This window comes from Phocoena sinus, chromosome 2 (assembly GCF_008692025.1).
Source record: "Phocoena sinus isolate mPhoSin1 chromosome 2, mPhoSin1.pri, whole genome shotgun sequence".
Lineage (NCBI taxonomy): Eukaryota > Metazoa > Chordata > Mammalia > Artiodactyla > Phocoenidae > Phocoena > Phocoena sinus.
In genome coordinates, this window is record NC_045764.1 from 63,812,805 (window position 1) to 63,836,963 (window position 24,159).

Here is a 24,159-nt window from a genome sequence, read left to right on the forward strand (position 1 = left end):
TTTCATCTATATCTTCACCTCTGTTCCTTCCCAATTCTTTTAAAACAAATTCCAAAACATCCCAAATATCTAAAAGATAATTTAGATGTTTTAAAAATATTCACAATAATTAAGAACCTACTGTATAGCACAGGGAACCCTACTCAATACTGTGTAATGACCTGTATGGGAAGAGAATCTAAAAAAAGAGTGGATATATGTATATGATTAACTGATTCACCTTGCTGCACACTTGAAACTAACACAACACTGCAAATCAACTATACTCTAACAAAAATTTTAAAAAACTTCACAATATTATTAAAACACCTAAAAATAATTAAGTTGTTTTTTAGTCTCAAACATATAGTCAGTGTTCAGATTTTCTTTTTCGTTTATGATTTCTCTACAGTTTCTTATTTTTCATTGAGTTATAATTGACATACAGCATTAGTTTCAAGTATAAAGCATAACATTTCAATATCCCTATATATTTCAAAATGTTCACAGTAAGTCTGGTCGACATCTTTCAGCATAGATAATTACAAAAAATTTATTTTCCTGTGATTAGGACTTTTAAGATCAACTCTCTTAGCAAGTTTCAAATACGGATTACAGTTTTTATTAACTGTTGTCACCATGCTGTACATTACATCCCCATGACATGTGACATTTATTTTATAACTGGAAGTTTGTACTGTTTTGACTTGAATTTAGTTTTTGTCATTCCTATTCTTGTTTTAACACTTTCAGAATAGGTAGATGTTTCTTTCCATAAAGAATATATAGTTTTGTTGTTCTGCATGTTTTCAGACTTTATATAAATGTTATACTATATGTATCATTCTAAAACTTGACTTTTTCACTTCATATTTTGTTTTTGAGATTTTTCAGTGCTGGTTTATATATTCTAGATTCTTATTTTTAGCTGTTGTATAAAATTCTATTATATGAATAAAACATACTTTATCTTTTTTAGTGGGGAGTGAAGTTGTTTGTTATTTTCTATTTATAGATAGTACTATGACAGGCATTCTTGTACATGTCTCCTTGTTAACGTGTGAGAATTATTCTAGGGTATAGTCCAAGGAGTAGAATTCTTGGGTGATGGTATATACACATATTGAGCTTTACTGATACTGACAAATTACTCTCTACATGGTTGTACCAATTTATACAAGTGTATGGAAGTAACCTATGCTCCACGCTGTTGCCAGCTTACATTTGTTTGTTCCTTTAAAAAAAATTTCTTGAGTCTACTACATAGGTCATTTATTTTTAAATATTTTAATAATAATTGCTTACATGAACAAATATACCTCACAATAATACTACAGTGGTTTTTTAAAAAATTTATTTAATTTACTTATTTTTGGCTGCATTGGGTCTTCATTGCCGTGCATGGGCTTTCTCTAGTTGTGGCGAGCGGGGGCTACTCTTTGTTGTGGTGCACTGGCTTCTCATTGCAGTGGCTTCTCTTGTTGCGGAGCGCAGGCTCTAGGCACGTGGGCTCCAGTAGTTGTGGCACGTGGGCTCAGTAGTTGTGGCTCGCGGCCTCTAGAGCGCAGGCTCAGTAGTTGTGGTGCGCAGGCTTAGTTGCTCCATGGCATGTGGGATCTTCAGACCAGGGCTCGAACCTGTGTCCCCTGCATTGGCAGGTGGATTCTTAACCACTGCACCACTAGGGAAGCCCCTACAGTGGTTTTTATCACATATGTTTTTTCTTTGTTTTCTTAGTTTTGTCATTTTGTGTAATCTGGTATTAATAATTTTTTGTTGTTGTTCTTTGAAATATTTTAAATATATCTGAAAGGTTGAGGTTTTACATTTAAACTTTGGCTGTTCATTTTGTGAAGTTAATGTGCCTCAAATTGTTTCCATTTTTTGGAATTTGAAGATTGAGCAATGGATGCTTCATAAGAAGGTGTATTTTCCTTGTTGTGTAATCATATTTTAAAAATGGTCAACCTGTCATGAATTTGCTGGTGACAGGGTAATGCCTCACTCTCTTGTTTTATAACTCAGTTTCTCCTTGTATTCTAGTCTTTTTGCTTGATATATTTTATATCATATTGTTTACATAAAATTTTATGAATGTCAAAGCTTTATTATGTATGGATGCTTTTATAAAATGGACTTATTTTCCATTTCATGCCCATCAGCATGGCAAAAACCAAAAGTCTGATGATACCAAATATAGTCAAGGTTTGAAGAAATAAGAACTCTCAGTGCTTCTGCTAGAGAGAGCAAATGGGTAAAACTCATGTACAGGAGTTTGGCAATATCCTGTAAAGCTGAAAATAGGTACACTACAACCTGGTAATTCCACGTTCAGGTCTGTACTTCAGAGAAACTCTTGAACTCACATGCAAGAGTATTCACTGCAGTTTATTTTCTGATGGTGCAATGAATAGCATGAGTGTCTACAAGTAGGAGAATGGATTGTGCATGGTGGTAATTTATATAGTGAGATGCTATACAGCAGTTAAAATGAATAAGCTTGATCTAAATTATCAACATAGATCTCAAAAACATGTTTGTAATATAAAAACATGAACTGAAATTATACATATATATGTATGTGTGTATGGGTGTGTGTGTGTGTGTGTGTGTGTGTGTGTGTATAAAAACATGAACTGAAATGATACATGTGAAATTCATGATTGTATTGGCCTCTAGAGAGAGAGTAAGAACAAAGGAAGCATCAACTTTATCTTAAAGTTTAACATCTGTAAGTGAAAATAAACATCTGAAACATCAATAAGTATCCATTATAATGTCCCTGGAATTCAAAAAGTATTGTCACTTTTTAGTCCTTGTCTCCAGGTTGTGGGATTATGGTTGATTGTCTTAAAATATTTTTTGTGCCATTCTGTATTTTTCATATTCTGCACGATGAAACATGTTTCTCTGTTATGATCAGAAAGAAAACTTTAATTTAAAAAGACCCATCTTGGGCTTCCCTGGTGACGCAGTGGTTGAGAGTCCGCCTGCCGATGCAGGGGACACGGGTTCGTGCCCCGGTCCGGGAAGATCCCACATGCTGCTCCGCGGCTAGGCCCGTGAGCCATGGCCGCTGAGCCTGCACGTCCGGAGCCTGTGCTCCACAATGGGAGAGGCCACAACAGTGAGAGGCCCGCGTACCGCAAAAAAAAAAAAATAAATAAATAAAATAAAAATAAAAAGGCCCATCTGTCTTATTTACCCTTTGTGTCTTTTTTATGGTGAAGTATGGTGAGTGGGACACTTAAATTCCACTTTGGCCAATATTTAAATTGCCCAGTGTATTGTCTTTTTGTTTTTTCTCTGTTGCATATTTACTAATCCCAGTAATTTTTTTTCTCTATTTGACTTTTCAATAAATAATTCAACCATAGTCATAAATCTTTTATATTGACTTTACTTTTCTGCTGTATAGGTTAAAGAAGAGATGCTATTTGAAGCACTAGTTACAAGGAAGACCGTGACAGTGGGAGAAAAGCTTATTTTACCATACAAACTGGCAGAGGTATGAATAGATTTTCTTTGAAATTAAGGAACGCTGAACATTTTTAGAAGTTTAGGTTTATATTCTTTCTGTTAACAGAATGAAAATAACAGTATGGATTGAAATATTTTCTGGGCTCTTGAAATTTATCGTGAACTTTCTGTCAACTTGGAAACTTAAAGTTGAATATAATTTTAAGCAATACGCTTACATTTTTCTCCAATGATCTCAATCTGATCACCGTTTTTAAGTTTCATAGTATTACTGTGGGATAAGTAGATGGTAGGTAGAATTATAAATAAGCAGTCCTTAACCCAAATGATTATTCCTTGTTGAGCACATCATATCTTCCAGCACATCATATTCTTTTGGTTTACTTTTTCATTGTTGGCCTCTCCTTTGCAGTTCTTTTTGTTTTTTCTTTTCTTCCTGACTTCTTAAAGATTGGGTGCCCTAGGACAGTCTTTGTCTTTTCTTCTCTATACTCTTTATCTAGATTTTCTCACTTAGTCCCATGGCTTTAAATATCATCTGTATAGTAAAGCTTCCAGGTAAGTTTTATTGCTATAGTGTGCCAATATTACTATTATACCACTCAGGTGTATAGGAGTAGGAAAGTTATTGAAAAACCTACTATTTTATGGTGAAGTTTTATGAAAGTGTTGAGAAATCAAACTGACAATTATAAATATAGGACAGAATATGAGATTGGAAGTCAGAGAGGTGGGGAAACAGTGATTTAACTGTAGAGAATGCTTTCTAGGCAGACATTGAATAATTTATCCCATTGATCCATTTATCCCATTTTTGGGGTCTCTCCTGATTGTACCTACAGTATTAAATATTTCTTTATGTTTATTTGCATGTTTAACTTTAACATTTTAAGATTATTTTTGTAGCCCCTGCTTTATTTTTGTTTATGTTTGTTTGGTATATTTATTTGTTTAGTAAATATTTGAAAACACTTTTTGTGCCTGGAATTGTGCTAGGCATTATGAGTAAAATGAAGAGCAGTCCTTAAGGATTCTAGTATTTTGTCTGAAGAGCAATGGAAAGAAGGGTTTTAAGCAAAAAAGTTGCCTTAGATATTTTTTTAAGGACAATCTGGCAGCAGTGTGAAAAAATTAGTTGGAGGAGAGCGTGTTAGTTTTCTATAGCTGTGTAACAAACTTAGTGACTTACTATAATACAGATTTATTATCTGACAGTTTCCATGAATCATCAGTCTGGGCACAGGTTAGCTGGGTCCTCTGCTCAGGGTTTCACCAGGCTGAAGTCAAGATATTCATGATGGCTGTGATCTTATCTGAGACTCAACATCCTCTTGTAAGTTCACAGGTTGTTGACAGGATTCACTTCCTTGCAGTTGTAGGACTGAGATCCATAATTTCTTGTTGGCTGTTAGGGGCCATTCTCAGCACCTAGAGTCTACTTGCCATTTCCTGCCATGTGGTCCTGTACACAACATGGCAGTTTGCTTCTTCAAGGCCAGCAGGAGAATCTCTGATGGATGGGCTCAGTCCCTAGTAAGTCAGCTCTACCCAAGACAGTATCTCTTGGGTTAACTAAAAAATTCAGCTGATTTTGGGCCACTATTATATCTTTAAAACCCCTTCACCCTTGTCATATAACAAAAGATAGTTATGGGAGTGAAATCCATCATTTACAGTCCTGTTCACACTTACTGGGAGAGGATATAGAGAACACGTACACCTGGTGATGGGAATCATTCTAACACAGAGGGCAAGAGTGAATGTGGTATGATGAGTTTGGAGGCTATAGTAGTTAGTACTCCTGAGGAGAAAGATGCTTGCTGCTATGTCTAGAATGGTGACCTACTGATAGGGAGAAATGGATGTATTTAAAAAGAAAGAAATTTAGATGGTAAAATCAACAAGATTGGGCATGATTTGCTTAGTGGGAAGCAGGGAGGAAGAAGGAGATGTCAAGGATGAATCCTGATTTTCTGGTACACACAACTGTAGAATATTGGTACCATTCAGTGAGACAGGAAACACTGAACGAGATCTTGTTTGAGTGAGAAAATAATTAATTGGTATTTGGGCTTATTGAGGTTAAGCTGTGATAGGCAGAACTGCATTTCAGAGAAAAGAGGCTAAAAGTATAATATTGGGAGTTACAGTGTAAATAGGCATTATATTTGTATATTTGGATTCTCTATAAATCTATTAATTTGATATGGAGGTTTGTCTTTTAACTACAAAATTCAACTCATTTATATTCATTGTGATAACGAACATGTTTTCTTACTGTGTGTTTTAAAATATTTTGCTTTTGCTGAATTTAATCATATTGTCTTTATTCTTTTTCCTCTCCTCTGGGGAAAATAGAATGGTTATTCTCTCTATATATTCTACTATTGATTTTCTTTTTATTTTAAAGATACTTGGTTGATAACTTGCCTAAGAATAGACTTTTAGGGCCACATCCTTTTTTCTCTCAGAACTTCTAAACGTTTTCCAATTATTTTCAAGTGTCTGGTGTTGAAGACAGAGAATTTAATACCTGTCTTTTCTTTCCTATGTAGGTGATAGTTTAGGTAGGTAGATTTTGTTCTGGAAACTTGAGGGGTTTTTTTTTCCACTGAAATTCAGAAATTCATTCATCATCTATGTGTGGTCGGTTATAGTATTGTCTCCATTTTACAAATGTAAAAAAAGCTGTAGCCTAAGAGTTTAAGTAACTTGACCAAGGTCAAATAGCTGGAATAAGTAGAGAAACCGGGATTGGAAGATAGTCTAGCTCTTAATCAACACTCTCTACTTCCTCTAAAATTAAGAACATAGATATAAATATGTACCTGAATATACAAGCTGCAAAATAAGTCCCTAGATGAGAAGTACATAAATTATTAGGATTTGTATTCTTTTAAGTTCTAGGACTCAGCTGTCTAAGATACGTGCCCCACAACCCTCTTTTTAGGTTGCGGTACTTTCTAAATGTTGGATTTTCTTTAAGTAATAGACTTCATTTTTTAGACTAATTTCAGATTTACACAAAAATTGAGCAGATAGTACAGAGAATTTCCATAAACTGGGGAAAGCTTGATGTGAGGGGAAAAAGTAAATCACGTAACTCCATAATGAAAGAATTGTTACTGTTTGGGGATGGAGAATTTTTAAAGGTTACTGTGGATGACAAGCTGAAGACAGCCAGGAGTGTAATTGTGGTGGTGTGACTAGGATTCCACAGATAACTGATGCCTTTTTGATAATTGATTCCTATGCCTGGAATACTCTTCCCCACTTTAGCTGGCGAAGTTCATTTATTTATAAAGTTTCTATTCTACCTTCTTTACTAGGTGAAATATATACCCCAGTTTTCAGTTAAAGTGTTTTGAAATGTGTGGACTCATGTTTTGTTTCCTTTATCTTTCATGGCAGTTTAAGCCTGGATTCCCTGAGTTGGATTAAATTAATGAGTATATATGAAAAACTTCAATTGTAGGTTACTTATATTGAAAGAAAAATTAATTTCTAATTCAGGATAATAAGCTTTCTTTCTTGAATGAGAACAAAACACTTTGTTATAGTATCTTAGTCAGATTGTTGCCAATTTCACTTAGACTCCTAACTTTTTTTTTTTCCAGGCTGTGACAGTGAGGAACTCCATGGCTAAGTCTTTATATAGTGCCCTGTTTGACTGGATAGTTTTTCGGATTAATCATGCACTTATGAATAGTAAAGATTTGGAGCAAAATACCAAGGTAGACATATATTGGATTATAATATATTTTTCCTGAAAAACTGTTTTAATAAAATGGGTAATGCATAAAATTTAAAAACATAGAATTATATAGAGTAATAAGTATCACCTTTTATCTGTATTCCCTGCTATTTCTCTCCTTATTTCTGCTTCTATAACCCTATTCAGCAAAACTGTTTTGTGTGTCTTTCCAGAGCTTTTTTCATATGTACTTACATTCCTATAGATGTACATGTGCAGAGTTGCTTTTAAACATAAAAATAGGATCATGCTATCTGTATTGTTTCTAATTTATATTTTTTTTACCTGGTTATGTCTTGAAATATATCTAGACCTCATTTTTAATATTTAAATGTAAAACATAAATATTTAAATGTAAAATTGCTCTTACATGACCTTTTCATGCTTTGAGTAAGCCCACAGGTAGAAAGTTGATTTTAATTCTAACCTAATACACCAAGTTGACTTATTTTTTTAAATTAATTAATTAATTTTATTTTTTGCTGCATTGGGTCTTCACTGCAGTGCATGGGCTTCTCATTGCAGTGGCTTCTCTTGTTGTGGAGCATGGGCTCTAGGCATGTGGGCTTCAGTAGTTGTGGCACGTGGGCTCAGTAGTTGTGGCTTGCGGGCTCTAGAGCACAGGCTCAGTAGTTATGGCGCATGGGCTTAGTTGCTCTGTGGCATGTGGGATGTTGCCAGACCAGGGCTCGAACCCATGTCCCCTGCATTGGCAGGCGGATTCTTAACCACTGCGCCACCAGGGAAGTCCCAAGTTGACTTATTTTTGAAGATCATTATTTTCACTGTTTTTTTTAAGGGCTTAGAATTAGTCAGCAGTATTAATCACACAAAATACTCTTAATGGAGACTTTTAAAAGTCTCTTACTATTTATCACTCATTACATCAGTTTGCCCAGTATCTCTCTTAGCACCAGTGGAGAAAAATCATTTTCATTTAATCAAAATTGTCATACAACTGTATTTTAAGAATAAGGTGGGGTGGTGAGAAGAATGGTGGTTTGGGATATTAGAACTGAATATTTATCATCCATAGTAAGAAGTTAGAAGGTAATTTCTGGAGGTAAAATATCAAGAAATAGAAGAATAAACATTTTTTACTATATTATACTATTCTTTACCAAACAACCTAAAAGATTTGAGTGTTGTTGACTTTATGGAGCAGAAATTGAGGGTGGAGAAGGGATTGTTGATTTTTGTTATAATCCTTTTAGAACTGTTTAATGTCATAAATAGTGTGTGTTTCTTTTTCTTGATAAAAATTTTTAAAGTTTTAACTTCAAGAAACCACATATTCTGATATCCAGTTTCATTTCTAGCCTGTGTAAGACTAATTTAAACATACCTGTTAGCTTGATTCTTAATGCAGAATTTTATTGGGATAGAGAAGTCAAACTAGGAACAATTGCATGATCCTTTTGGCATAACCAGGCATAGCTAGGGGTAACCTAGCTTTACTTTAGTAACCTTCTGACTTTCCAATAGCCTGTTTTTCCCTTCCCTGTCTCTTGGGTTTTAGAGATTTGTGATATTGAGGTAACAGGTCATTAACTCTGCTTTGTACATTTCTGTAGAGTAATCAATGAATTACATGTGTTAAAACTTTGGATCTATTTTTATAACTAAGATAAAAAGAAAAAGATGAAGAAAAAGAGAACTAACATGCTTTTCATTTGTAGTATATTTTGACTGAACACTGGCCCCCCAAGTTTTCCTCTCCACTGCTGTTGAAGAACGTTTTGTTACTTATATTGTGAATATTATTCATGAAATAAATTTGAGCATCCTTTATTAACCATAATTCTTTTTCCTGTTTCACAGACTTTGTCCATTGGTGTTCTTGATATTTTTGGGTTTGAAGATTATGAAAATAACAGCTTTGAACAGTTCTGTATTAATTTTGCTAATGAACGCTTACAACACTACTTTAATCAGCATATCTTTAAATTGGAGCAGGTGAGTACCTGAATGTGTGTACACTTGCCCCCTTCCTGCTCCCTAAACTCTAACCCCCACCTTCACATACACACACACAATTTTTTTTTTTTTTTTTTTTTTGTGGTACGCGGGCCTCTCACTGCTGTGGCCTCTCCCACTGCGGAGCACAGGCTCCGGATGTGCAGGCTCTGTGGCCATGGCTCACGGGCCCAGCTGCTCCGCGGCACGCGGGATCCTCCCGGACCGGGGCACGAACCCGCGTCCCCTGCATTGGCAGGCAGACTCCCAACCACTGCGCCACCAGGGAAGCCCCATAAATTTTTGAGTCATAGTCGTGATAAGTATTTTAAGTGTTGTATTTCAATATAGATATTATTGACTTCATATTAGTGTAAGCAAATGACAGATCAGAGCATAGTTTGGGGGCCTTATCACACAGGGCTTTCTTTTTTGTTTAATAGGCCTCAAGTATTAGAATCAATAATACATGCTTGTTTGACTGCACCTTTGAATGAAAAAATACGGGTTTGTTTTGAATTTTTGTTGATGTTTTTGATTTTTAATTGCCGCCATGGGCTTGGTTACTGTGTGTGTAATGTTAAGTGTGGTTATTGTATTCCTTTGATCTCTTAGTTCGAGGATGGGATAGAGGAGCTTATTAACAGAATCTCAAATGAGCTCAGAATGTGGATACAAAGAAATAGGACAGTGTAGAGAGACCAAAATGAGTAACTAGATATTTCTTGTGAGAAGTTCAAATTGACTGAATTAGTGTAGAAAGAGCAAGCCATCAGTTTCTATGAGAATTCTTAGGGTAAATGCAGGGTTGAAGGAAATGTGGGCTCTTTTTCCAAGTCAAGTTTGAATTCAGTAACAAGTTGAGATTGTAGCCCAGAATTTCAGTTTGTATAAAAAGAAGCAGGGTTCACATTCACCTCAAAGGAAATAGTGAAGAAAATAAATGAACAGAAAACCACAACAGGTCTTTCCTGTCATTGAGGCTTGCCGTCCTCTGTCCTGGCTTTAAGCACTGCTGTTTTACTTCAAGAGTTATAAGGACTGATTGATATTCACACAAACAGCATTAGTCTTGGCCATTTTGATGATTCCTTAAAGTTTTTAACACATGACCTTTTAGCTAGACTCTTTTATAGAGCTGTTAAAAGATAGTATTATTTGTTATAATATCACCTAACATATATGTAGTGCTTACTCTTAAGTGGGTACTCTTTTTATTCTGGTGTTGCAAATGATGCCTAAAGCCTGTATTCAAAACACTCTGGCTTCATAATTCTTGCTTTTAATCAAAAGTTGAGCTGGGATTGGTTTCTTTACTCAATCCAGTGTTCTTTTTACTAGATTATGCTAAATCAGTATTTTTATCTCCTAAAATGGCTGTGTGTGTTGGAGGGGTGGAGGAATGCATTTTGTTGACAGCGTTTTGTATTTTTCAAAGAAAAGCATCAATTGCTCTGTGGATCATTAAACAGAAGACTGGTTAAATTGCTTTTGAAGAAGAAAGGTGTTCTCTTATTGTGAACTGAAATTATTCTTACCTTATTTAGAAGTCTAGATTAGCCATGCAGGAGCCATGAGAAATGCCTTACCTAAAAACATGTATAAAAATAAAACCTTACAGTTGATGGAAAATGTGTTCAAAACTACTTGGTGGGTGGGTGGTCCTCATTTATTTGCTACCCTGCATATCATAGTTGTGGGCAATGTGGTGGAATTATGGATCAAAAACATAGATACTAAGGTATAGCTTTTTTTTTCTTTCTTTTAAGTCTCAGTATTTTCTTCTGTTATTTGTGATGTAATGGGTAAGCTTTTGATGTGATTTTGGAAAGCTTAGTTTTGCCACCCCATCTATTTTTTTTTTTTTTTTTTTTGCGGTACGCGGGCCTCTCACTGTTGTGGCCTCTCCCGTTGCAGAGCACAGGCTCTGGACGCGCAGGCTCAGTGGCCATGGCTCATGGGCCCAGCCGCTCCGCGGCATGTGGGATCTTCCCGGACCGGGGCACGAACCGGTGTCCCCTGCATCGGCAGGTGGACTCTCAACCACTGCGCCACCAGGGAAGCCCGCACCACATCTATTTTATTCTTCCTTTCTCTCCCTCCTCATGTTTTTCTACTTAAAATGGATTTTCTGGAAATAAGAGATTTAAGTCAGTTTAAATATTGAGTGTTTTATTTATTTGTGTATCACTGGTCTGGTACCTGTTATGAGATGGGTACTCAGGAACTATTTGTTAAATTCAGTTGAATAGAGAATCAGTTAAGTAGATTAAATTTTTTGAATAAATAAAACACAGAAATAAAAAAGTACCAAAGATGCTTTGGGAGGAAACATCTTGAAAATCTTGATTACTGAAGTTCACTTCTAAATTTTGCCCAAAATTAGTACATATGCACATAGGATGGGAGAGAGATGTAATAGGTGCCATGCAGGATGATAGGTATAAGGTAATCAGATATAAGGTAAAGTAGTGATATAAAGGATGAAATTGATTAGAACTTACTGAAAGTCTGCAAAGATTTCCCAGGGGTGATTCTGGAATAGAGTTTTGAATAGAAAGTTGAGCTCACCAGACTGTCAGTGGGGAAAAGATATTTTAAACAAAGGTAACAGTATCTTTAAAACTGTGAGGCATAGAATAGCACAGCAGTTTTGATGAATTGGAAATGATTCAATATAGCTAAAATATAGAACATAAGGATGGAGGCAGGAAGGGAGATAAGTTTGATGAAATAGCCTGGGGTCACAGAGTTGTGCAGAGAAGATTAGAATTTTTCTTTTAGAGAATGAGGAGCTATTTGAAGTATATTTAGCAGAGGATTTGAATTGGAACTGTGGAAGATGGATTAAAGAGAGGTGAACTGGAGAGAAGGACATAATCCGTGAGCCAGTTGAAGTAGTATGGGAGAGTGATTCTGAGTCCTGAATCAAGGTATTTATAGAGATAATGTGGAATAAGAGACAGATGAAAAGAGGTTTCTGTGATTTGAAAATCTGTTTCCTGTTACCATTTGTAATACTGCTCTTATTTCCTTTACTTGCTCAGAATTATTCCTTAGGTCATTGATTCATCAGTAAATCGAATAACAATTATGTGTCAGGCACTGTTAGGCACTGAAGATAGACATTTTAGAGTTCAGGGATCTTACTGTGGAGTTCATAATCTAGTGAGTTGTTCTTTTGTCTATCCCACTTCTGGGGATGTCAGACTAGGAAATTTTGACGAAACTTGCTTGCAGAACACCTCAAAAAATACTGAACAAAACATATTTGAAAGCATTGGAGTACCTTCAAATAAGTGAAGTTTTATAGGGCTTAGATATGTAAGCATGAAACTCAGGGATTTGAGCCCAGCATTCGGGGACTGCTTTGTTCCTAGAGACATTTCTGTTCTGGTAGAGGGCTGCCAGATTCTGAAAGAGTCAGGCTTGAGAATCTGAGAAGCCTAAATGGGTTTTCTCCAGATTAAAAAACAAGGAGGAACCCCCTGGCAACTCCCACAGGCTTTAGGTTGAAGACCTCAATGGGTTATATCTTAGAGTAAAGGTAAAGCAGAAATAGTGAAGGCATCATAGGAACTGAAGCCCAGTTTAAAATAATCTCAGTTCTTGACTGGGTTAAAATAGTGTAGAATTTCCAGCGTTCTTAGCCACCTGCTAAGAGCAAATTCAGTCTCCAGTGGAGGAAGAAATCATTATAGTGCTAAAGTTATCTCTATACTTTTTCATATACAAGCATTCAGGTTTTAACTGAGAAGTTTGTTTTTTAAGACATACAAGGAAGGAAACCAACATGAATAAGAACCAAGTGAGACAATAGACTATATACCATAGGGGATCCAGATAATGAGTTTATCAGACATGAACTTTAAAGTAACAGTTGTTTCAAGAAATTTTTTAAAGTGATAATTTTATTAAAGAACTACAAAATTTTTAAAAAATCCTAAGTTTAAGAAAATTTAAAACTAATTTAGAACTAAAGGAAAATTTTAAAAATTTAGAACTAAAAAGTAGAGTGAAATTAAAAACATTAGTTTTTCACAGTTCGTTAGATATAGCTTAAGAGAAAATTAGTGATGTGGAAGATTGGCCAGAAGAAATAACAGCCTGATGAATAAAGCTAAAAGAGGAAAATACAAACAGTGTAAGAGACATAGGGCATAGTAAAAAAGTCTAACATCTGTGTAACAGGAATTCTGGAAAGATGTATGTGAAAGAGAGAGAATAGGATAGAAGCTGTATTTGAAAAAAGTGATGGCTGAGAATTTTCCAAAACTTAAAACATAAAACAAAAAAATTTCATCAAGCACACATTTGAGAAGCCCTAAGAATACAAAACATGATAAGAACAAAGGCAGCCATACAGTAAGACAAAGACAGGGACTTCCCTGGTGGCACAGTGGTTAAGAATCTGCCTGCCAGTGCAGGGGACGCGGGTTTGAGCCCTGGTCCGGGAAGATCCCACATACCATGGAGCAACTAAGCCCATGCGCCACAACTACTAAGCCTGTGATCTAGAGCCCGTGATCCACAACTACTGAGCCCTTGTGCCACAACTACTGAAGCCCGCACGCCTAGAGCCCATGCTCCACAACAAGAGAAGCCACTGCAGTGAGAAGCCCGCGCACGGCAATGAAGACCCAATGCGGCCAAAAAAAAAAAAACCCCAATGAAAACAATATCTGAGAAGCAGCCAGAGATGGGGGAAACAGTACCTTTAAAGAAGCAACAATAAAGGCTTCCCTGGTGGCGCAGTGGTTGAGAGTCTGCCTGCTGTTGCAGGGGACACGGGTTTGTGCCCCGGTCCGGGAAGATCCCACATGCCGTGGAGCAGCTAGGCCCGTGAGCCATGGCTGCTGAGCCTGCACGTCTGGAGCCTGTGCTCCACAACGGGAGAGGCCACAACAGTGAGAGGCCCGCGTACAGCAAAAAAAAAAAAAGAAGCAACAATAAGATTGGAAGTCAGTCTTTCAGGGGAGACAGTGAATGCCAGAAGACAGTGGGATATTTTCCTTAAAACTCATGCATGTTATTTAGGCAGTAACTAAATTATTCCTGTTGTCACTCAGAGTTGCAGGAATGAATGAAAAGCAATGAACAATGTAAAAAAGTGGGTGAATCTAAATGAATTTTAACAAAATTAGACAAAGATAAAAATATCTTTTGTGGTTTAATGTCTGTAGAACTAAAACATGTGAGTACAATAGCATTTAATTCAGGAAGGGATACAGAATTTAAGGTATTGTAATATCTTTGTATTAAATGCCAAGTGATAGAAGATTTTTTTCTCTGTTAGACATTGATCAGTTAAGAATGTGTCTTATAATTTTACGATAACCACCAAGTAATAAAAGAATATAAAACCCTCAAGTTAATATAGGAAGCAAGTGAAGTAAAAACAACTCTAGTAATACAAAAGAAAGCAAGAAAGAGGTATAAAAGCAATAACAAGAAAGCAGGACAAATAACAAATGGTAAGATGGTGATTTAATCCCACAAATACCAGTAATTGCATTAAATATAAATGGACTAATTACTCCAACTAGAAGCCAAAGATTGTCAGGCTGAATATAAAATAAGACTAAATCGTTCCTTCTAAGAGAGACTCTTTAAATATAAGCATACAGAAAGGTTAAAAGTAAAAGGATGGAAAAAGATTTAGCAAGCCTTAACAAAAACAAAAGAACTGATATAACTGTATTAGTATCACACTTTAAGCATTGCTAGAGATAAAAAAGGAGTATTTGATAATACTAAAAGGATCAGTTCATCAGAAAGTATACAATTCCAGATTTATAGGTACCTCATAATACGGCCTCAAAGTATATAAAACAAGAAATTGATAAAACTAAAAACAAATATATATTTGCAATTTTAGTGGAATATTTTAACATACCTTGCTGAATAGCTGATAGAACAATTAGACAAAAAATTGGTAAGGATACAGAAGATGTAAAGCACCCAGAGAATTGGGTGGGTGTGTTTTTTTGTTTGTTTGTTTTGCGGTACGCGGGCCTCTCACTGTTGTGGCCTCTCCCGTTGTGGAGCACAGGCTCTGGACACGCAGGCTCAGTGGCCATGGCTCACGGGCCCAGCTGCTCCACGGCATGTGGGATCTTCCCGGACCGGGGCACGAACCCGTGTCCCCTGCGTCGGCAGGTGGACTCTCAACCACTGCGCCACCAGGGAAGCCTGGGTGGGTGCTTTTGAGGGTACCTAGTTCTGCCTGCCCTTGATGTCAGAATGCCAATTTCCCTGGGTCTGAGGCCTATATCAAATAAGGATATAGAAGATTTTTAAGGCAAATACTTATCTGACATATATAGATAACTGCAAATTTACAAAATTTGCTTATATACTGGACCATAAAACAAGGGTCAAATTTCACAGTTTTGAAATCACACAGATCTCAGTACAATAATGAATTTATATCAGAAACCAACAACAAGAAGATAACTAGAAAATACTTTATGATTAAAAATTAAGTAATGAATTTCTAGATAGCCTAGAAGTTGAAAAAAATTAGAAAATATATTGAACTTAATATATTACATATTAAAACTTGTGACTAAAGGTGCACTTGAGCCACTAAAGAAGTGTGACTAATGATTTACTTAGAGGAAAATTTTATAGCTGTTAGAAGATTTTAAGGTTGAAGAGCAACGATTAACAAATTGGAAAAAGATCAGCAAACTAAACCAAAGGAAAGTGGAAAGCGGGAAATAATAAAGAAAAAAAAGATTAAATAAAAGTGAAAACAAATATATTATGGGAGAGGATCAACAGAGTGAAAAGTAATACTTTGAAATGACTAATAACATTGATATAACCCTTAAGAAATTGGAGTGAGAGAGAGACAGAGAGGGATATAAATAGCCAGAATTCCAATGATAAAGACCACATAATTGTGTATCCTACACATGTTAAAAAGATAGTAGGATATACTAAACAGCTTCATGTCTGTAAGCCTTATTAAATGATATGAGAAAAAACTTTTCAAAACTGACACAGATGAAATACAAAGTTTAACTCTAGAACTATTAAAGAAATTGAATATGTAATTAAAAACCTTTCCATAAAGAACATTGAAAGCCAGAATGGCACCACTGATGAATTCTGCTGACTTTGAAAGAATTATTTTCAGTTTGATATAAATTCTTATGCGGAATAGAAAAAAAGGGGACAATTCTCAACACATTTTTGGGGCCAGGATAACATTGCTTTCTAAATCTGTGAAGGATATTATTAGAAGTGGAAATTGTCAATTTCACTCATAAATGTAGACTTAAAAATTCTAAACAAATATATATCCAGCAAGATATATAAAAGGATAATACATCAGAACCAAATGGTGTTTTTCCTGTTGCATGTTACATCTAACCACCTATCAATTTAATTCATCTATTAACAAAACAAAAGAAAAAATTCATGGTGCTCTCAGTAGAAATGTAAAAAGCATTTGATAAATTTACATATTCATTCTTGTTAAAAACAAAACGAAACCCTTAGCAAGCTAGGTACATATAGAAGGGAACTTCCTGGTAAAGGGCATTTACAAAAAAACCAACAGTTAATGTCAAACTTAATGGAAATAGACTGAATGATTTCCTCCTAAGACTGAGAACAAGGCAAGGTTGTTTTCTAAGAATTTTTATCAGGAACACAGGCATGTGAGAACATCCAAATGGGAAGTAAACATAGGAAAAGATTTTTCACTTACTAGTCATTAGGGAAAATAAAATTAAAAACATAATTAAATATTCCTAAGCATTCACCAGGATGACTAAAATGGAAAAGTCTGACAATACAAGTATTAGAGAAATACTGTGCACCGGGAAGTCCCATTACACTGGTGGTAGGTGCATAAATTGATACAACCACTTTAGAAACCTGTTTGGCAGTATCTTCTGAGGTTATACATGTGTAGTTTATAAGCCTGTGGTTTCACGCTCAAAATGTATATAAATGTTCAACAAGAGTTTTATATAGAAATGTTCATAATGTCATTATTTTGAATGGCCAGAAATTGGAAATAAGTGTAATGTCTATTAATAGTATATAAATGGGTGAATACATTTTATATAAATACTCAACAGCATTGGTTCTCAAAGAGTGGTTCTTCTCCTACCCTACTGGTACCATTGACATCACCTGGGCACTCCTTAGAAATACAAATATAGGATCCCACCCTATACCTACTTATTCACAAATTCTGGGTTTGTGCCTTCTGTTTTTAACAAGCTCTCCACATGATTCTGTTGTATATTAAAGTTTGAGACTTAATCTCCATAGCCGATTTTGGCATACTTTTTCTGTAAAGGGACCAGACAAATCAGTGTTCTAGGTCTGGGGGGCCGTATGGTCTCAGCTCTGCTGTTACATTGAGAAAGTAGCCTGGACAATGCATAAATGAGCAAATGTTGTACTCCACAACCCCAGCCCTACAGCAATTAAAATGAATGAACTTTAGGTGCATCCTACAACATAATGTTGAGTAAAAGAAAAAAAGCCAGATGAAAAGAATATGTATTATATGATTCTATTTATATAATATTTATAAACAGGTGAATCTTATCAATGTTATTAGAAATTAGGATAATAGTTAACTTTGGGCAAGACGGTCTGAATCATCATTGGGAAAAGGGGATGAGAAAGGATTTTGGACTGCTAGTAATGTCGATAAAAATCCATATGCTCGTACTATTTAGTACGCTTTTTATCCATGCTCTGAAAAAGAATAGGGAAAAGACTTTCTTACCACTGCTTGGGGGTGACCTTTGTATAGCATTACTTACTTGTGAAATTGTTAATTACGAGGAAAGAATTAAGCATTTACCTTTCCCAATTAGAATGACTGTAGTTTATAGTAGGGTCCACTTTTTCTTTACAGGATAATGATAATACGGAAAGAATGATAAAATTACAAAGTCACTGTTTCACAAAACCACCATATTTGTAGAGAAGTGTGCAAGTGTAATCAGTGAATACTAAAACCATCAGATGAACAGGATATGTATTTGTTGCCTAAATATCAGTGCAGTGTAGAAACATAACTTCTTTGTGCTCAGGGGCATCTTTCTGACAGTTTAGAAGTTAAAGCATCACAGACATGAATAAAAGAAGATTTCCTAGTATAGAAATTGAGGAAGGACCAATGGGGGCTTCATAAGAGAGTTCTAAATAGTTGCTAGTATGTGAGCTTTGAGTTATTTAGTCTTGAAATTTGGGAAACTACCCTGCCCCCACCTTTTGAAAGGTGTTGTAAGAGTTTTATTTTGCTGAAGTTCAGTGTGTATGAATTCCATATGATTTATATCAGTGATCACTGGAGGTGATAGTTTTCCACTTTTCCCAGACATTGTTTCATTAAATTCATTGTTGACGATCCAGCAGTTCTTTTTGATGGCTTAGAGTTGTGTGGGAGAAATTAGGCTTTTTCATTTTATATTTTTCCTTAGTGCAGTCATCAGATAGTGTGGCTAAAACAAATCCAGCCCTAAATTCTCATCTGAGTGGAATCACAAATAGGATTCTAACCAGAAAATTTGGTTGCATGCACTTTTAAAAGAAAACAGACATACCCTATATCGAGATTTTATACAAGTGAAATTTATACATTCTTCCATTGTGTGGATCAGTGATTTTTAAAAGTTTAAACTATTCTTTTAATCCTGGTAAAAGCTTTTTAGTCCCTATTCTCACATTCCTGTTATTTTCTGCAAGATGAATATATTGTTAATATGTTACTTCCTAGGAGGAATATAGAGCTGAAGGTATCAGCTGGCACAATATAGATTATATTGATAATACCTGTTGCATAAATCTTATTAGCAAGAAACCAACAGGCCTGCTGCATCTTTTGGATGAAGAAAGCAAGTGAGTATGATTCTTTTCAGTTTTGTTATTGGCCATTTGGGCTTTTCATGTCTTCTTAAGCCCTACGTTTTCTTCTTAACATTATTGAGTAAAGAGCCAAAGTTTCCCATGTATGGCTTTTTTGTGCGTGTTTCTAAAAAAATTGGATGGACTTCACTATAGAACTCATTTTTTCCTTGAGTTTTTCCAGATTTCTTCTACAGAGTCACTTTGATGTTAGATTTGTTGGTTTATATTTATTTTTTGTTTTGTGTTCCTGTCTTCTTGAATTAAGTTTGTGTATGTGTGTTTTAAGAATGGGTTTATTTTTAATTTTTATTGGCGTCTAGTTGCCAACTAGATGCCAATAAAAATTAACTTAAAAAAAAGGGTTTTTTTCCCAGTTAAAGGTCCTTTTTATTTGCAGTGTCATTCCATACAAAAGCAATAGAAAGATAACAGTCTTAACAAGAAGTTTACAATTGAATATTTGAACAGAAAATCTGTACACATTATCATTTAAAGCAATTTTACGTGGTAAATTAACTGATTGTAAAAAAAAAAAAAAACGGTCTTTCTAAATCCTCCTGCTGTCTTAACTCTTGGAGAATTATAGATAGAAGGCCTACTTAGTGCTATTTACAAGTACCAAATTAAGCCTGTATAACTTACATAAAGCCCATTAACTTACCAGCTCAATTTAATATCTTTGACTATTCAGTCCTCTTAAAAAAAAAAAGTTTTATATATGAGGTGTGTTTGCAGTTTTCCTGTTTTGCAGAAGAGAAGATAATAATAGATTTGTGATATCTGCCATGGCTGTGCAGGTTTTAAGTGGCAACATATGCTAGATATTTGCCATCCCTTGATAACACTGTTCAATGTACTAAACTTATATGTATGCTTCAGAAATAAAGCTTCCTATAGCATCCTCCAGAGTGTTCTCAGTGCTCTATAAAGTATTATTTATAGTTTAATTATCCTAAGAGATGGCAAATCTAGAATTGGAGAAACCAAAGTGGTGAGGTATGTGTTGGTTTTCTGTGACTCTTTAGTAAAATATTTAGAACTTGAATTAGTTCACCTGATTCCTAGCTTAATATTATACTCATTAAACTACAATATAAAATATTAAGCATTTACTATCATAGGATGACTATATACCAGGTTTGTGTGGGACAATCTAAAGTTTATGCCTGTTGTTCACTTTAGTTATTAATGGTGCCTACTTTTACTCTCAGAATATCCTGGTATATATGGTAAGTTATATGTCACCCTGTTAATATGCCATAAACACAGAATTGCTACATAGAATTATAAAGTAATATAGCAGAATGCAAAATATATTGGAAAGGAGACTGCTAACAGTTACATCTACCCACTCTATCACCAGTCTATCACATTTATTTCCATTAATCTAAATGAATTAAAATGCAGCCAACACAAAAAATATTTTAATTTTGTGTCCAAAGTCGTGAAAGTTTCTTGTATTGCTCTATATGTCCTGAAACATACACTGTCTCTTATACAGCTGTAAGGTTATTAGTTCTTAACTCAGCTTGCATACCTTACTTCTGGTGTATTTTATTTTGAAAAGCGTCATAGGTGATTTTTGATACTTAGTGTTGAGACCCATTATGGTAGATATTGAAATGATAAGCAGTTCTTTTTGTTTGAGCTATATTATGGTAAAAGAACAAGAAAGTTTAAGCAATCGAGAAAAAGATCATATATGTAGTAAACGATGGACTCGAGATTCAAACTCAAATATTCAAATTCAAATACCTGGACTCCAGGTATTTCTAACTAAGCTTTATTTATTTATTTTTTTAACCTGAGCTTTTGTTTTCCTTTTTTATTGAGGTAGCATTGGTTTATAACACTATATAAATTTCATGTTTACAACATCATATTTCTACTATTGTATACCCTACAGTGTGCTCACCACCAAAAATTTATTTTCTGTCACCATACAGTTGATCCCTTTTACCAATTTTGCCTTCCCCCCTGCCCCATCCCCTCTGGTATATAAAATACTAATGAACAAACGAAAACAAAATAAATGAATAAACCAAACAAAAACAAACACGTAGATACAGAGAGCAGAGTAATAAGCATGTGCTTTGAAGTATTGTCCTGTATTGCTTCACCATAATACTTAGGCTGTAGAGTCAGAACTTCAGGGTTGTATTCCAACTCCCCTTAGCAAATCTCTTAATATCCTTGGTCCTCAGTTTTCTTTCATGCAAAAAGGAAATGATGATGATAAATTATAATGCTGTGTGCTGTATATCTTATGGTGGTTGTGAGCAGCAAATGAGCTAGTGGATATATAATTAAAACATGAATAGAGCAAAGGGGTTTTGTCTGGTCTGTTATTCTTTAAGCAAAATTTCATTGAGTGCACATCTTATTTTATAAAGACCATCTTTACCTGGTTAGTTGGTACCTCACATAAATGTAAGTATTACCCCATGAAGAGAATGGCACCTCTTTGCTGTTACCCAAAAGCTTCTGGGGTTAAGCCACATGGCCAGAAATTACAGGGAGACAGACTTTGGCTCAATATAAGGAAGAACTTTCTAATCATTAGAGCTGATTAGCAACTGCTTCATAAAGTAATAAAATTTCCCATTATAGTAATTATTTTGCATCATCTGTCAGGGTATTATTGTAGGTAGGAGATTGGACTGAATAATCTCTTAATTATCGCTTCAATTATGCTTTTATATTAGTTCTCCATAAAAATTTTTAATAAACCATAGTATTACTTTCCTTTCTTTATAAGTCATTCAGTCAGTCCTATTATTAACTCCCATTGTAAATGGACCAGCTTTGTCTTTATGCTTTAACACTCCAGAAGATGCAAAGGCATGAAATATTTTCCCTCTGTCATGTACCTACAAAGAGAGGTTGAAAATAAATTAGTCTCATTTAGGAAGAGGTGTTTTGGGAATCATTTTGAGTATTTTTCCTCTAAAAATATTTTGTTCTGTGGGGAATACATTATATGAAATATATCCTTAGTGGTGTTCCTGCTTCATTCAGTGTGTTTGTAGTGCTTTAGATGCATGGGTTGGAAGTTAGAAGTCTTATTTAATCTTGTCTTTGCTATCTACTGGCTGTTCACGTTTTATAAACTAGATTCTAAAGGATGCAGTGTGGAATTTAGAAAGGAGGAATGGTGTAAGCAAAGTTAAGAGTGTTATCAGTCTTTTATAGTACTTAGTGTGATCTGCTGACAGCAGCACTGGCTGCACCTTGAAGGTTGTTGTTAGAAGTACAGAGTCTCATACTTCCACCCCAGATTTCTTTTTCTTTTTTCTTTTTATGTCCGCACGGCATGCAGGATCTTAGTTCCCTGACCAGGGATCAGACCCGTGTCCCCTGCACTGGAAATGCAGAGTGTTAACCACTGGACCGCCAGGGAAGTCCTACACCCCGGATTTCTTGAATCAGAATCTGCATTTTAACAAACTGAAGTTAAGATCAGAGCATTCATTTAGGACAGCATTTTATCAATTTTGCCTGTTCATAAGAATTACCTGGAGAAACTTCTAAATAGTACTGATGTACTATTACATCAGTTACACTGGTCTAGCATCAGTTCAGTAGAATCACAGGAGATGGGGTACAGGCATTGGTATTTTTGAAAGCTCCCAGAGGTACTTCTTATATGCAAAGAAACACTACTCTAAGGCTGCCCCTGCAGGTAGCCTTTGGGGAACACTAGCTGAAGAGCTTTGAAATGCACAGTGTCCACTCTGACTCTGTTCCAAGCCCTTTTGCTTGGTTATATAGTATGTATCCACAAATGTTTGTTGAATGCAGGACATGTGGAGAGTTTTTCTTTCCATCTTTCCTTGTTTGGAATAAAAATTGTTCTCATATCTGTCCTCCTTCCTTTCAAAATTTCTTTTCTCCATTCAAAAGTAAGAGAAAAGCAAATCATAAGCTTTTTGATTACTCAGAGGATTAGAAGGTAAATAAACCTTTACCTAGAGACAATGAGGTGAGCATCCTTCCTGAAAAGAAGCATTCTGCTGTGGAGTAGTGAAGGGTAAGTTTGCAGAGGTTGGGTTGGTCTAGGCTTAGGAGCTTGGATTCCAGTTTTCCAGAGTAGGAGAGGCACACAATTAACACTATTGTAGGAAAATTTATTTTGATAGTTCCATTTGGTGACATGAAACAAAGTAAAATTAGAATCGCTGAGGCTACTGTAGAGGCTGTTGCGGTACTCTCTGAAATTGTTTAAGAGTTGTAATCCATTCTAGAATGGCTGAGAGTTCTGGATAGGAGAGGAAGAGCCTAGAGAGTCGAGATATTTTGAGGATGGGATAGTATTTGAATGCAAAAGCAGGCCTAGTTGTCTAGGAAAATGGCAGTGTTGGCAACATAAAAAAGTAGGTAACATTTATGTCATCCCTATAGGATGTCAGCTAGTGTTAGGTGTTTTTAACTAGTGTTTAATTCTGCTAGCACTGTTTTACCTCATTTTACTCATTTTATGTATTAACAAACCAGTTCTTAAAGAAGGTTGTACCTAGCTTGTCACAGACAGAATTGGTAATCTAAGCAATGACTGTCTGATATCAAAGATCATTCTCAGGAGATGGAAACAACCTAAGTGTCCATCATCGGATGAATGGATAAAGAAGATGTGGCACATATATACAATGGAATATTACTCAGCCATAAAAAGAAACGAAATTGAGTTATTTGTAGTGAGGTGGATGGACCTAGAGTCTGTCATACAGAGTGAAGTAAGTCAGAAAGAGAAAAACAAATACCGTATGCTAACACGTATATATGGAACCTAAGAAGAAAAAATGTCATGAGGAACCCTAGGGGTAAGACGGGAATAAAGACACAGACCTACTAGAGAATGGACTTGAGGATATGGGGAAGGGGAAGGGGAAGCTGTGACAAAATGAGAGAGTGGCATGGACATATATACACTACCAAACGTAAAATAGATAGCTAGTGGAAGCAGCCGCATAGCACAGGGATATCGGCTCGGTGCTTTGTGACAGCCTGGAGGGGTGGGATAGGGAGGGTGGGAGGGAGGGAGACGCAAGAGGGAAGAGATATGGGAACATATGTATATGTATAACTGATTCACTTTGTTATAAAAC

General features: G+C 35.5%; 1 protein-coding gene across 6 annotated transcripts in view; it reads left to right on the forward strand.

Annotated features, from left to right (window-relative positions):
• The window catches only part of MYO9A (myosin IXA), a 270,682-nt gene that overhangs the window by 81,777 nt on the left and 164,746 nt on the right, over window positions 1-24,159 (forward strand). For all 6 annotated transcript variants that reach the window (XM_032622165.1, XM_032622167.1, XM_032622168.1 and 3 more), the window contains exons 9-12: window positions 3,398-3,487; window positions 7,077-7,193; window positions 9,035-9,169; window positions 18,924-19,045. In XM_032622165.1, the coding sequence (XP_032478056.1) occupies window positions 3,398-3,487; window positions 7,077-7,193; window positions 9,035-9,169; window positions 18,924-19,045 (464 nt within the window). The remainder of the gene's footprint in view (window positions 1-3,397; window positions 3,488-7,076; window positions 7,194-9,034; window positions 9,170-18,923; window positions 19,046-24,159) is intronic.